The sequence below is a fragment of the Chroicocephalus ridibundus genome, chromosome 13, assembly GCF_963924245.1.
Source record: "Chroicocephalus ridibundus chromosome 13, bChrRid1.1, whole genome shotgun sequence".
NCBI lineage: Eukaryota > Metazoa > Chordata > Aves > Charadriiformes > Laridae > Chroicocephalus > Chroicocephalus ridibundus.
In genome coordinates this window covers 9044660-9060633 of record NC_086296.1, presented here as the reverse complement: position 1 = coordinate 9060633, position 15974 = coordinate 9044660, and the positions used below count along the sequence as shown (strand labels likewise).

The 15974-nt window shown below is 48.0% G+C and overlaps 1 protein-coding gene across 8 annotated transcripts in view; it reads right to left on the bottom strand.

Annotated features, from left to right (window-relative positions):
- The window catches only part of ULK1 (unc-51 like autophagy activating kinase 1), an 83857-nt gene that overhangs the window by 7151 nt on the left and 60732 nt on the right, over window positions 1-15974 (bottom strand). For 4 of the 8 annotated variants that reach the window (XM_063350705.1, XM_063350698.1, XM_063350699.1 and 1 more), the window contains exons 17-26: window positions 14304-14429; window positions 10555-10706; window positions 9654-9737; window positions 8807-9069; window positions 7957-8141; window positions 7014-7129; window positions 6286-6429; window positions 3748-3935; window positions 875-1053; window positions 615-733 (exon numbers count right to left, since the gene is read on the bottom strand). In XM_063350705.1, coding sequence (XP_063206775.1) covers window positions 615-733; window positions 875-1053; window positions 3748-3935; window positions 6286-6429; window positions 7014-7129; window positions 7957-8141; window positions 8807-9069; window positions 9654-9737; window positions 10555-10706; window positions 14304-14429 — 1556 coding nt within the window. The remainder of the gene's footprint in view (window positions 1-614; window positions 734-874; window positions 1054-3747; window positions 3936-6285; window positions 6430-7013; window positions 7130-7956; window positions 8142-8806; window positions 9070-9653; window positions 9738-10554; window positions 10707-14303; window positions 14430-15974) is intronic. The other 4 variants (XM_063350700.1, XM_063350702.1, XM_063350703.1 and 1 more) reach the window with 4 other exon arrangements.

Sequence of the window (15974 nt, the reverse complement as noted above, 5' to 3'; positions counted from 1 at the left end):
TGGGGAAGGCAGCTGATGGGTCGAGTACTTCAAGTGCTTCACAAAGCTCCCGCAGAAATATTACAATGGTAGTTTTAAAATCATTTTTTCTAATCACTGAATCACAGCCAGCTCAGATCACAAGCCAGCCAGTCAGATGCAAATGCCAGCCCGTAACACCAGCAAAGAAGTGACTCTGGCATTACCAGTATTTTACTTCCTGTGTTTTTGTTTCACTTGAAAAATCATCACTGCCAAGACAGGTCTCTGTTTGCCAAGTAAGCACTTCCGAGGACATGCACTGTGTAATTAAGTCGGACTTACGTCAAGTACAAATAAGCACCTGAGGTATTGATGTACAAGGAATCAGATAAGATACATTCCCCTCTCACTAATTAGCACTGAAGAGTCTCCTGCATGAGCAGGAGTTTTGAGACCTAAAGTCAACGTGAAGAGAGGATTCCCTTCAATGCGGATAAAAAAGGACTTGTCTGTGCAAGGGGACAGCAAGAAGTAAGTCCCGGGGCACATTGGTGAGGGTTCACACTCACCAACCCCCTTCATACCCTTTGCGATATTTTTAATACTTCCATTCCAGGCCAGCCCTTTGCGCCGTGCGCCCAGCGGCCCCTTACCTTGCTTGACGGTGGAGGAGAGGCAGAGCTTGCCAGCTTTGATCTGCTCTATGGCCATCTGCAGCCCCGAGGACAGGAGCTCTGCTACTTTCAGGTACAGCACGAGCTGCTCTGCATAGCTGCAAAGAAAGCACATCGCGATGCAAACGGATGGGACAGCGGTAAGTGTCCTGAAGGACTTCTGGTACCAAATGATAATGTGGGGTGGGAGGGAGCGACAGAAGACCTGGGAGCTGGGCGGCTCTTCCCCGGGTCCTTACCTCCACTCCCGGCTGAGGAGGCTGATCTGGTCGGCCACCACGCTCTCCTGGAGCTGGTACTCAGATGTCACCGAACTGCTCATCTCACTGGAGCTGCCTTTAAGGGCGGCGATTTCCATCACGTAGTGGACAAAGGCCAGCGTGAAGCGGAGGCTGCGCAGGATGTCAGTGTGCTCTTGCTGTTGAAGGGACACCAAGGTGGGGGTTACAGAGGGAAAGCTGCCGTGCCAGGGAGAGCTGCTCACCTCCAGCTGCGCCAGTGACTTATCCCAGCTAACAGAAACAACAGCCGGGCCCCAAACCCTCTACAGTGCTGCTTTGGGCAGGGACAGCCAAACTCAGCCTCGAGCCTGCACATTGCACCAGTTCCTCCTCCACAGTAATAGCAGCGAGCAACAGCCCCAGACAGTGATTTCCAGCTCTCTGGAGAAGCTGGTGAGACTTGCTCCAAAATTACACGTCCCCTTCCCAAGGAGCATCCCAGCTCGGCGGGACTCTTTCAGAAGTCAGCCAGGAAGGGGGAGAGACCACCACAGGCCCAGCTCCGGTCCCCACCACAGCAATGCTGGTGCGAAACTAAAAGTGGGTTGGGATTTCACGAGACAGTAACAACCTCCTACGCCACAGAAAACAGCAAACACAGCGCGTCCCACCCTGCAGCCCAGCCCTTGGTCTTTATATCCTCCCGGTTCAGAGCAGTGAGTCCTGGGTGAGGTCCCCTGAAGAGACAGCAAGGACAACCTTTTATGTGCAACTCCTTGCCACTTAGTGAGCGGCACTGGCACACACACTAAGTGCTACGTTCATTTCAAAGCAGTTTTTCCTCTGCTATTACATTTCTGGGAAGCTGCATTGCTTAAGTCACTGAAAACATTTTTGGGAAGTTGGTATTTGTGGAAAAACTGAATGCGTGTGGGTCCTAAAAAATGAGTTGCTGCCAGGATCAGATGCAACTCCATTGTTCCTACTCTCTCTGTAGAGAAGCGGCTAACCTGCTTGGTCTTCAAATAGTCACTGGCTCAGTTCTCTCAAAGGGGGCTGGTAAGGATGTTTCCTATGTGAATTTGGAAAAAAACCCCATGCTCAAGTTCTGCAAGCTTTTGTTTTTCATTCAGTGGCTCGGGCACTTGGCTGCTAAGGCAGCTTTGACTATCTGAAACACGAATCTCTCCTCCCACTACCGTGCTACCTGGACAGTCCAGTAGGGGAAGGAAGCGTTATCTCCATCTTCCTCTATTTTCTCTAAAAGTAGAGGAGGAACTTGGAGATTAAGTAATTGCCGAGTCTCACAAGAAGTTTGCGGCAAAGCAGGAAACTGCTAAGATCTTGCAGGTCTCCACCTGTTATCTCTAACCAATGCACAGTCCTTCCTCTCTGCTTATACAGTCGGCTTCTATTAATTATGCTGGCATTCACGGTCTCATTTGGCATCACAAGAGTCCTTCCTTCCGTAGCCATCTCTGCATTGTGTTTTTAAGGCAATGCAAAACAAACCCAAACCTGGCCTTCAATTTGCCTTGTCTGCACCTAGAGAAACTTTTCCGAAAGATGGAAGAACCACCTCTCTGGATGCAACAGCTTTGCTCAAGATAAACAAGGGTGCTTAAACAGATTTCAATGCCCCGAAAGTATCAGCAGAAATCAGAAAATCTGCCAGGTTTGCATTCTGGCCAACTCCACAGAGCACAAAGGGATCTCAAAATACGCTGTAAAGGTTTTGTGACATGCAAATGGATCACTGTGCTCAGCAGAAATGACGACCGAGCCCAAATGACTCACTACAGACACAGAAGCTGGGCTGAGTGCCATTAACAAGATCAAGCTGATGCTTCCTATGGACACTTCTCTTCAGACCAGTGTCCGAAGTGGTGGCAGCTGGCAGGGCCCCATACTTCTGGGACCTCATACAGGTAGGATGCTCAGTTAAATTCACTACTACTGTGATCATATCAATGCTGAAAGTTCTAGCCCTGTGGCTCTGCAGGTAACTAGGCAAACAAATGCAATTCAATGCATAATTGACAAAAAAAATTGAGCTAAATAAAATCTGAAGTAGAAGAGCAAACCCACATCCTTAAAACAATGAATGCATATCTCTGCGGGTATCTAAGGGTTTTTAGCAACACCAGCAAAATTCAGATACAAAGAGCCTTCCCCAGTCCCAGACAGCCCAAGGAGGTATCACGAACACAGCTGAAACCGTGACTGAATCCGCCTCCCACCTCTCCTGCAAATGGGCAGCCTGACCTACATTTCAAATATATCTCAGCTACAAAAGCATTTGCTCTGCTTCAGCCTGTCTCCAGCCCGCGGAGGAGGGGAGCCTGGCAGCCTTTCACCGCGACAATCTGGTTTAGTTGTTCTGGTGAAGAACATGGCGTCCCCCCCGCCCTCAGCAGCACCACCAGTGTCAGGTTTATTTTTTTTCAGACCCTTTCAGCAGAGGCCGTATCCCGGCCCGACTCCCCCAGCAGGCAGTCATTTCATCCACCAAGCTTCAGCTATGACTAATGTTGAGCCTTTTAAAAGGGAAAAGGCCCAAAGTACCCAGGTCTTCTTCAGAAACTGTTGATATAGAATGCATCAGATAACTGGTGCTTCCAACCTGCAATTTCACCTTTGGAAATGGTGAATTTTAACCCCGGTCATGGGCTGCCTCACGATTAAACACCTTGGTAGCAGGCTCAAAAGTCACTGTGCTAAATATGCCCTGGGCTTTCTGAGCACTGCACTGGCCAGCTCTCTTGAAACCAGTTTGCTCCATCTTTTGAAGCAACCCCCTTGGCTCACACACGGAGTCACCTCACCTCTGGATTTGCTTTACTTTTATTCCCCCATCCCTTTCCCCTAGCAGGTCCCTGGGATATACCCACCTCCATGAGCGTCTCTTCGGGCAGCTCTGGTGCCTCAAACGTAACAGCACCTTCCAGGTTGGCAGTGATGGGATCAGCAAAAGCGTACCGGAGACTTGAGGGGCCTTCCGCAGCATCCCCACCAGTTCCCACTGCCAAGTGCCTGCCGGTGAATGAGCCTCCAGAACTGAGAGAGCTGGAAGACCCTACTGAGAAGAAAAATAGGCAAAGGAATTACTGAAGATGTTAACAGTAGGCCAGGTATTCCTCGCCCAACAGAGGGGACAATCCTGTAGGATCCAGGATCCTGGCTCTGATCGGAGCCAGCAACAGGTACTTTGGAGGAAGACACAGGGACTCTTGGCGCAGACTAACCATTCCCCGACAAGCTCCTTAGCGACTCGGGTAGACCAGCTTACAAGCTCCAGCAGGTTTAATGCACCTTCCAGAATGTCTGTCATTTACAGAGACAATTCAGGAGCACTCTTTCTTTTTTGTCCAAACATGTTCTAAATCCTGCCATGATATCTTGGGCTGATTTTTATCACACACGACCACAGCCAACTTCCCCATCATTGATCAGCATGGTCTGAACCATGGTTTCCTACCAGGTACAGTGTCCCTCAGACAATTCCCTCACCATCATTTTCTCCCTGAATCCACCCTAAGAGCACATTGCATATAAAAGCTGGACACTTCAAATAGAACTTCTGTCTCAGAGTATTCACCACTTCCAGAGGGCTTCACATCCCCTGACACGCTCCACAGAGGGATATATTCTGTCTGACAGGGGGATGCCAAAACCAGCTACAACATCCTGGTTGTTCTACCAGGGCGATGCTCTCCACTGTCACTAATCCTTTAGAGGGAGATGTTTCTCTTTTACCCCTGAATTTAGTTTGCTGCCCCACCCTGCCTTCAAAAGGTTCAGCAATATGGTGCACAACTGATCTGCAGAGAGGCACAGTCTCCTCTCCTCCCAAAGCTCTCTCCCTGCTGGCACCTATGCTTCAAAGCTAAGTGGATCATCAAAGACTGGCAGAGTATTTCCAGATCCTTCAGAAGGGACCAACTATATCACATTCTGGATACCCTGTAATTCCAAGAGGCTGTTTACAGAAATTGTTATGACGACTCATGAGACGACTCTGCCTTTCTATCTGTCAAGTGATCTTACTCATGGCTTGGCCAAGCACTCGAGGTGCAGAGTTTCAGCTTGCAAAGCTCCCCTTTTTGCCATTAACTTTATGCCTTAACTAAAACGTATGGAGTTACTGCACAGACCTAACAAAGCTTGTCAAGCAGCATTGCTTTGACCGCCTTGACCTAATCCTGCGGATGTGCTGTAGGTTCACTATTCAACTGCCTCCTCTTCCAGGCATCCCATCCGAGAGCTTGACTGTTCCACAGACCCTTGAGCATCCAGATATCAACCTGCTAAAAACTGGTGCTGGGATCTGCTTCCAAATTGCAATTATCCCCACAAAAGCAATACAGGAAGTCCGAATTCTCTGCTGGTAACATTTCAGGAGCAGCTGGAGGCTGTAGCCAGGACAGTAACCTCATTGTGCTACAGGCCCGTCACATACTTTACAAGAGTCTCTGCCCTACAGAGCTTACCCCTAAATATACGAGACAAAGAACAGATTATGGTCCCAACTTTCCAGACAATCAAGGATGTGAGTGGTTTTAGTTACGGTAGAAATCCAAGCCATACCCAGGAACTGAGCCCATGTGTCCCCCCATCCCAGTCAAGCAGTTTATTCATCGTTACATCCAAATCTTTCCTGCAGTAATTAAAGAACAACAGAGTCGACTACATTCAGATGACAAACAGCCAAGATGAGAAACCAAACAAGCCAAAAATGCAAATAAAAGTGTCCAAATATTTTCTTAAACTGAACACAGACTCCAGCTCCCAGACACACTATCCCAAAAGGGCCCATTACCACAGCCTCAACTGTTGGCTGATGAGGCCAGAGCACTGGCATCTTCAAAGTATCTGTCAAGCAGGAGTGCATTTCCCCATTTCCTACTTTAGCAGCTCAGAGCATAAGCAACACCACTAATAATTTTGCATACAGAGCCATCCTGGTCCTTTCCTAACAGTACTCCTGCACTGAAATTGTTGGGCACGGATGGTCACGCTCCTCTTTTATAGCTCATCCAAAACCCATGGGGAAAGCAATCAGAACACAACACAAATCTTTACGTTTGTTGACCTATCAGCAACAGTGGGTCTACGAACAGCTGCAGCATTATTCCTGAAGCAGAGAGAAATGAAGTAAGAGAATGGTTTGCCTCTCTCTTCCAGTACTGGAAAACCACTACAGGGCATTAGCCCTCGTGCCAGTGCAAACAGTTATCGGCAGTAACTGGCTTTGGAAGGAGCCAGCACAAGAACCTCAAAGGCACTTAGAATTGAGACCAGCTGAGCTCCACGGACTGTGCTCTGAGCAGCCCTCTGCCACCACCAGTGTTCAGCAGTAAGGAATTCAACACATCGCTCTGCCCCCGGGCATTCCCACTGGAACAGGCAGGTAGGTATCAGCCCTTTACCTGAAAACATCCTGGTCCTCGTGGTCTGTGGGGGGGTTGTTCCACTGGGAGGGGATCCGACAGTAAAAATCACTGGGGATGGGCTGGCAGAGCCCCCAGCCCGGGCACCAGAGTGCAGGGTCCCTCCGTAAGCACCTGAGGGAGCTGGGGAGACAGTTGAAAGGTGCAGACTGGCATTACAGGAAAGTTACTCAGAGCATGGTGTGCCTCACCCAGCGGTTTTATGTTCCTGCAGACTCTCTTGGGAGACAGTGGTCACCAGCACAGGCCAGCGCTCCCTTTGGAGGCATCCCCCGAGAACACGACCGGGCCAGGCTGGCAGGGACTCCAGGACACGAGCTGCGTTAGGCATTGCTGCGGCTGTTCTCCCCTCCGCACTTCCCCACCTGCGAGCCCAGGAAGACCCACCCTTGCAGAGCCATTCATATTCGAGCCGCCTGGCAGAAAGTCCCCGCTTCCGCATGTTATCACCTTAAAAGTGGGCCAAAAGAGGAAGCCCTGCCTACAAAAATCACACTGCTAGCCAGCAGTTACACAGCACGCGTAGCACAGACCTTCGAGCGCTCCACAACTGAAAGCAAACATCATTACACGCCTCACACACGGCAGTCACTTCCTTTGCCAAAAACCATCGGAAAAGCAGCCTCCCATTTGTAGGGGGCACACAGGCAAAAAGGTTCGCCCCAGCCCAGGACATCCTGCCAGATCTGCCTGCCCTCCCCACCTACCTGCAATTTCCATTGGCTTCTCATTGTTCAGGCTGTCGTTGCTGCCGGCTTCTGAGATCTGTGCCCCAAAGGCTGCCTTCAGAAGCAGGTCAGTGAGCCTGCCTGTGCTCAGAGATCTAAAAAGAGGACATACAACATGATGCAGAAAGTCAACAGGTGCAAGGTTTCAGCTAACTTCCACTCCAGTTTCTGCCATTCCTGGTCCGCAACCACTTAACACCACTCACCAAACAGTCTGGAGCCAAAATAACCACTCCTCTTCTTTCAACAGAGCATCTGAAGCACCTCCTACTACTTGGAGAAAGCATATGACTACCGTGACTAACTGAGTAATGCAAGTACTGACTACAGCACTATTCCAACACAATTTTTCTTTGATGGAAGATATGGAAATTAGTAACAGAGGACTCCTCCAGATCACTGCAGAAATCTGCAGTCTGCAGAGAGGCACGTTAGAAAAACTTAACACTGACATCTGACTGATTTTGTATCCTGCAACGGTCGTGACAGTCAGCACGTGGCTTTCGAGAAGATCTCTGGTCTGCAGACCGGTGCCCACTGTTTCACAGAAAAGGAAGACCCACAACATCCTCTCATCCACAACAGGCACGAAGAGCAAGGCACGCGCCTGCATATTTGCAGGGCGTCTGGTCTAATGATAAAATCCTTGACCCCCACCTGATGAAACCCTGGACACTAACCACAGTGTGAAGCTGCAGACAATCTTTCATCTTATAAAATCTAGGCCATGGCCTGCCCCTGTAGAGGAAGACTTTCAAAACCTGCTTCATATCTTCTTGTAACCCAAGGTTGCTAGCAGATAACTGCAGGATGTTTGCAGATGCTACATTACAACTTAGATGTTAGCTGGCGTTTGAAATTTGCCCCATCCGTCCCGTATTAGGGAATGAAGCGCCGCTGTATAAAGCTGACTATGGCTCACCTGCCCTTGATCTCTTCCACAGGCCTCAATCCCAAGCCAGTTTGCTGGCAGTGGAAATGACCCATCTCCTTCAGATCTGGCAAGGTCTTGTTCCGTGTTGGAGTAACCATGACTCCCTGGTGGGCCAAGAGGGTGAGGAGATTCTGGGAACTTGGGGTTTTGGGAAACTCAAACGGGGACACAGCCTAAGAACAACAGAAAAAAGACAGAGATCTGTCTTTAAAATGAAGGAGGAAGGTGCCCCTCACTCCCCTCCTCCGCCCATTTGTTTATCAAAATTAAATTGTATGCTTAACAACCTGCCTGAAAAACAGGAAGAAATCCCACCCCCAGTTACTTGCCCCCAGTCCCAGAAAAACTGAAATGAAAGGACAACAAACAACTCCGCTGAAAATTTGTGTCAGCCTAACATAAGCAGAGAAAATGCTGTCACAATGCCAGCTTTGCATGAGACACCAGGGCTGTCACCTGCTCAGCTGCCTGCCGTCTCCGCTGGGGATTCCTGCTGGACACGCACTTGTGCCGCAAGCCGGATCATTGTGTGTGCAAACCAGCCCAGGCACCGCAGCTCGCTAATGCGCTTCTGCCTAATCTGGGCAGCTCCTTTCCATTGACAGTTTAAAACCCTGGATTCCACTCAGATGGTGAACACTGCTGCCAAGTGAGATCTGTCCACTAAGAATTAGGACACCACCCCATTTCACACGGATCACTGAACAGCCCTTGAAGAAAAGCCAACCAGCGGTGATAAATCCAGGTCAGGGTTATCTGATCACACAGCCGTTCACCCACAAAGAACCCCAAACATGGAGCTGTGAGAAAACCAAAAAAAGTAGACTCCTTGACATACCTTTGTAGGGGAGCCCATTATAGTTGGCAAAGGGCTTCTCTGCATGAACTCGGAGAGCTTTGGTGAGGATCTGAGCTGCCGACAGTGCTGCAAGCCATGGATCTGCAGAGGCTGGCTGACTGGGGTATGACCGAAGTGAGCAACAAGAGGATCAGAGTGCTGCTTGGTTATCTTCTGCCTGCAGGAATGCAAATCTGACAGGTTGGGAGCACTGTGGAGCCGGGATCCCATCCCTCGAGGAGAGTGTTCAGGCGCCGAGGAACCTGGAGGGCCCAAACACAGCGACAAACCGCATCATTTTTTCATTCTAGCACAAAAAGCCAGCCTGATCCCAGGATCCACTACTAAAACATCTACATATCAAAACCTTCAGTGGATGGCTAAGGAAGGCACTCTGATCAGCGCCACAATCTGCTAGGCCTGATCTGGTTTTGACTCCACGGGAGGAAGAGACATGCACAACAGGGACACAGACGTGTAGCTTCTTTCCTTCACTGCAGCCCTTACAGGGAAGGGGACCTTGGCTGTCAGAGTTCAGCAGCAAGGACACTACACATCCAGCAGGTCACTTGGCAGAGGGGGAGTTGGGAGTTTTGAGATGCTTTTCCTTCACTCAGGCCATTGACTTCAAATCCCAAATTTGAGTTTCTGTGACATAGGGTCTGTCAGCACTGGAAGAGGCTGGCTGATGGGATGCAAATGGAACAAGCCCAGCTCCTACCAGCACACAAAAATAATCCTGGCTGGCCAAGCATCAAGAGACGCAACAATACCCAACCTCGAATGCCCTGAGACTGACTCTGCCCTTATCCATAGGAATAATAAAGGAAGGTAAGGACCAACGCACCGGCGACAGGAATCCGGCTTCTCATTTCTGCTCCAAGAGAAGAGGGGATAATAGTCTGGCTGGGCTGCTCTGGGATTGTTCCAACTTTGAGGGAACACAACAAAGAAAGAGTTTATTCAGTATTAAGGTGATAACAACACTATGTACCACCTGTTTTATAGGAAGATGCTCATTATCTCTTCTGTCTTCTCAGCCTGAGCCCTAGCTGTGTAGTGAAAAGATCAACAACTCCTGTTAAAGGAGGAAAAAATTCTGTCTGGTATTAGTTTAGCCAGTTTTAGTCTGACTTTGCAATGGTATTACGTCAGAGGAATAGAATATGAATATTCTGCATCTCCCCACCAGCAGATACTAATAAATACAGGATTGGAGACGCTAGGGACATAGAACAGCCAGTTATATCAGAGTCTGTTCCTTTATAGAGAACAGCAAGTTGCATCAGTTGCACGCTAGGGTTTTTCTTATGCCTTTCCACTCAAATTGCTTGTTAGCACCTGAATCAGGCTAGCAGTTATTCAGACAGCTACTTTTCAGTTTGAATGGTGAAGTTCAAGCCCTTCCAAAGCTGGTCAGAGTTTTGCTCTGACGACAATTAGCTTATGTTTTTCCTCACCCCAGCCCGAGCCAGTAAAAAGACACTCTGCACTTACAGAAGCTCTCTTCAGAGGGCAGCAAGATGTTTGATGCAGATATCAAAACAAAGCTTGCCTCTCCTGGGGCTAATAGGTATTATCTGACAAGGCCAAACACTTGTCAAATAATCTATTGAGAAGAGCCACGGGAGAACACAACCATCTGAATCCCCTATTACCTGGCAGCTACAGCTGGTCATAACCTCTCTCGCTACAGGAAAGAGGCACGTGATTTCATTAGGGCAGCGACATGCCGGTCGACATCTTACCTTGTGGTGATGGCATAAATGGCTTGGCACCGCCAAAGGGGAGCTTTCTAGAGCTGGGCACAGATCCATGCTCTCCAGGATAAGGAGGGGAAGCACCAGTTTTAGGAAAACCAAGAGGACTTGTACTGCTAGACCTCCGAACCGTACCAGACCTGAGAGGAAACAGCAGCAGCACACGTTACTCCAGATACCCGTATAGAAGGAGTGAGGAGAACACTATCACCAGACGCACACACAGCTACTGCCACAGAAGCAGAGCTTTAATGACTGACTGTTTAACCTGGATCAAAATCCCACGGTTCTAGGACTACACCAATACAGATTAAGATGATAATCCTTGTTCTCGAGAGTTTCAATCCAAACAAAATTTTGCAAAACAAGTGAAAAGAAAGAATGATATTAGCTTAGCTGTAAGCAGGAAGGCCTGTTATTTTTCAGAAGTCACTTTGAGATGCTTTCAGATGCTACACCAATCCTGAACAAGACAAGGGTTTCATATCTTGCTACGTCCAAGGCGTTTATTTTAGGCAGCGTCTTCAGAATTCCCTGAGAGGGCTTTATTCTAGTGTCCCTCCTGTGCTGAGCCACTCGCGATTTTGTCAGAGCAGCCGTTCAGGTCGAAAGCTCCGTGAGCGCAGGCCGTACGATGCCGAGGTAAGCTGTGCCAAAGGCACTGCTCTGCAACGCAGCTTTGACTCAAATCAGAAGCTGCAGAGCAAACCAGAGCAGTGTGTGGCTGTCAGATCTGAAGCAGTTCAGTACTGCCCAGAGGAATTTCTCTTTGGGCTGGATAGTCAGAATTGCCTGGGCCCCAAACTCCTTCACCTCCTTGTGAAGGCTCACCTTCGGGAGTTAACAGTCATTTGTACAGCCCAACGTGCAGGAACCCCAAGTACAACCCAGCTGCTAAAACAAAACAAAAGAGGAAACTAGACTAGCGGGAAAGCGAGTACAGCCACACCATCACTCTGGAGAGAGATGAGATTGTTGTATATTAATTACTTCTCAAAATTTTAATGTTTTCACCGCTCGTTAAGCACACACAACCTAAACTCTATTTACTGAAACACCATTCTGCCTCTGCAAGCTTCTTCACCAAGATTCTCACTACACTCCTCCATACGAGAAGACAGCCTTTTCACCAAATTCTTCGTTCTACTCTCAATTTGGAAACATTTTTTCCCTTGTTAAAAGAACATTAGTCTCAGCCAGCACGTGGTTTTTCTGGACTGGAATCAATTAATATGCTGAAAACCCCCCCCTCTATGCTCAAGCCACTGAAAGACGCCATCACCAAGGTATCCTGCCTCCTCTCCAGTGACACTGCATTAAGCCGTCCATACGTTATCTGAGCAGAAGGAACAAAGGCATAGGGGTCTCAGTAGTGCAAGCAGGGGTAGCTACATTACCCAGGAACGGCAAAGTCATTCCGAGGAAGTGTCAGTACACCTACTCAACACCACTACTTTGCACCACATTTCAGAAAACAAATAAATAAACAAACAAATTATTTCAGCAGTTGAGATATAAGAATTGGATCCTTTGTGTTACTACATTTCTCAGCCAAGTGAATCCATGCTATATTCACATCCTTGGAAAAGAGGAAATCCTTTAAAATTTTAACCTAAAAAAAAATATTACTTCTCTTCAGGTTGCTCCAGATTCAGAGACCTAGCACTCATCAAGTGATTGGCACTGAGGCAAAATGAATATACAACAAGGGAAGGGACACCTGGCAAGGTGAAAAGATACCTAGATGTTCAGTGGCAGAAAGTATTGCTCTGCCATGTTTTTAACTCTCCAGAATATAAGCCATCCAGAAGGCTGAATGTTATCTATCAGGAACTTGCAGAAAAAAACACCAGCTGACTGCTGCTGCTGAAAGATGTGGAATGTCAGATGCCACCCTACGAGACATGGGATAAGCAAGCAAGCAGACGAGCAGGACAGGTGATGTGGCCAAAAGTATGCACACATAATTACCACCTCAGCAAGCAACATATCTGTCCACAAACAAGCTGCGTTACACAGGCATACACCACCCAGTCAGATGACAGCGGTCGATTTTTCAGAAACAAGAGTGTACGTCAAGGTTTGTAGTTAAATGACTTGGCAAACATGATGAGGCACCTGGCTGTAATGGCCTGCTGGATACACCTGATGGAGAAGTGGAATCACATACTAGATGCTTGATGTTTTCTCCTTCCATTCCTGAAGGGCGTCTACTGAATTTGCTGATTAGAGGAAGTGATGGTGAGAGATAAATATGGCTTCCTGGGGCAAAAAAAACCATGATGCCAGAAATTTTGAGAAGATGCTAAAAGCAGACCGTGAGTCATCCTGATTGTGTCCATTCCTCGAGTTCCTCTGCAGGGATGATGCTAATCTCAACATTACACAGTGGTGACTAAAAGGAACAAGACCTGACAGTCTGATCGCTGACTGGTAGCTGCAGGCTGTGGACCTGAACGCAGCAGCCCATCACCAGGGCTGGGGCCGGCACAGCGTGCCCGGGTGCATCCTCCTCTGCCCCTTCTCCGGAGCTCTCACTTTATACGTCACCTGGATAACTAGGACTCTTTTGGGAGTTCCAACACTAACAGGGTCCACAAGTTTTGCTGTAAAATATACAAAGCATGTAGGAAAGAGGAAGGAGCTTACCACAAAACCTGCCACACACTCGACGAAGTTAACATAAAATAGTATTAAAGCAACACTGGCACAAAACCACCTCTCTGCTGATCACTGATTCATATCAACATATCGTGCCTCTACTTCTGGGTCCACTTCAAATAAGCCTTATGCTGAATTAGGTTGGCTGAAGCCCAAACTTAGGCTGACATAGGTATTACCTTACTTCTGAAATCTAAACTTTAACTAATCCAGATACCAAAGCAACTCATCCAAAAAAAGACACGACACCTCACAGACACTTCTGTTTGAATGCCCCTGCTGTACAGACTCCTTAACATCCTGTATGAGTCTCCTTCCAACCAGTCTGTGACCTGGGCTGCCGCTGTCAACCCAGATTTCAAACCTGTAAGAACCAGAAATTATATGTGAGAAGAGATGGAAGCCCTATGTGCCTTGGATGTACAAGGCACTACCACTGAACTCAGAAGGTCAGCTGCATGGCTGAAGGACCTTCTGGCATCTGGACCTTCCTGACGACTTTCAGAAAACATGCTCTGCCTCACAGGCATAAATTGCTCATGATTTAATCAGTCCTGGCTGCATAACTACATTAATACGCAACGCGTGTCAGACACATCACCTATGGCGTGACTACCTACAGGAACCAATTAAGGTAAAGTCGGGTAACTTTTGTAGCCCCATCTATTTTAGTTGTTTATCTCAACTTTTTCCTTTTATAAAGGCATCTGCCAGATGGATGGTTCTCTCTGCTTGGACACCCAACCCATAGCTGGCATGGGAAAAGCTGTCAGACTCGAAGGGGCTCAGCCTGCACTGAAAGTTGATGGGAGCTGTCTCACATACACACATGCAGCCAAAATTTACAGTACATGGTAACAAATAAATCTCAACTGCTACAAAAATAACCCAAAACTGTGTTACCACATAACACGCACCACATTGGCTCCCTACAGCATGGGGGAGAGCCCATCACAGAGGGAAATTTTTAGAGGTACAGAGGACAAACTGTAAAGCAGTTTGGTTTACAGCCCCCAAGCTGTAACACAAGAGCCCCTGCACTGCCGTTACCTCCTCCTCCCAGCCCCAGCACTTACCGTGGAGAGGCGTATTGATTGGGAGACTGCAGGTTCTGCTCGATCCGCCGGTAGTTATGGATTTGCGTTGGGACCGGAATGGGCACAGAGTGTCCGTACTTGCTGCTAGAAAACTGACCTGGCCGGCTGTTGAAACGAGACACACAAAGAAAGGCTCTGGTAAGGGGTGGGCCTTCAGCCAGGTAATTGGAGGTTTTATCTTCATAAAGCAACTGTACACAGGGAGCGTCCCCTCGGCTGCTCTCAGGTTGTGGGTTTACACCGGGAGGCAGTTCAAAGTCCTATCAAAGGGAAGCGGCACCACACATCTCCTGAAAACAGGCACCTTTCCTCCAGCACGATCCCCACCCACAGACTGAAGTTAAAACGTACACCCAAGCACACCACTCCCTCCAGGAAAATTGGAGCCCGGCTATTTCAGGCCACAACTGGCCTAATTTCCAGCAGCTCAGATCCACAGCCAACGAGCACATCATCAAACAGGGGCTAAACACTCGTGGCTCACAAAGGACACCAGCAAAGATTGTGCTGCCAAGAGCTACCTGCGATTCACGAGGAGGCACTGCTGCAGCAATGGCATCGCCATGAGAGTCTCAGTGTGCCACGAAGAGAATACAAACTTGTGGTGTGTATCTGAGTATTTGCAAATTAACTGCAGGGTGAAGGCAACTCAGGAGAGAATAAATCTGGGGGACAGGAGCTGATATCTCTATACTCATCAAGGTCAGCTAGAACATCACACACACAAAATGGGACAGGCCCATTCTGCACACTTCAGACTTCTTTCTAGTTCCATCCAAGCAGGTTAATCAGCTCATGTCTGACATCTATTCCCCGGGGTGACAGTTTCCCCTGTTGCTCTTAGCCTGTACACCACACTATACACAAACCATGCAAACACCGCATTTAACTAAGTAGCCGCCTAAAGTCTTTTCCCAAAGGCTCCAGAATTCTAGGATTAATTGCCATGGCAATGCTATTTAAAACTGCCAACGCCAATTGCAGGGATGTTGCACAATTACAGAAAGATCTTATTGGTAATGAAGGCTTCTGCACTTTTCCTTGTTGCCAATCAAGGACACACGCCTGTGTCTGTCCCTGAGAAGCAGGAAGCATCACTTCTTCGGGTCTAATGCTCAGAGTGGAAGTGCTTTACATATGATGAAAGGAGATATTTAATTCATCAAGAACATACATGCATGCACAGGGAAGAGTTTGTGACTTATCTGGCAGTTCATTACCAGAATTTCTTTTCTGGGGAAAGTCAGTAGTGCCCTGTAGTTCATGGTGATGGTGTTGAACAAAGCTGACCTGCAGAAACGGGTCTGCAGATCTCCACATTGTGCACATGAAGATGCTCCTCCATCACAAGATAGACAAATAACTGGAAGAGATCTTTCATCAAGGCTGAAAGATCAAAAAGTGATTCCTATTTCTTCGTTCCTCTCTCAACAGGTTTACTAATTTTTCAAGTTCTATATATTCTTTCTTGTGTGCTTTTGTTTCTTCCACTGGGAGAACAGACTCTTAATCTGATGTTTGTCTCCACAAGGTAGCATGGAAGCCTTGATTCTTCATTGACATACAATAAAACAAAGGTATTCAAGGTTTCTGATTGCTCAGCAGAAAGGTGAGGCTTTGGTGTCTCTGCCTTCCATCAGTGTAAGACAT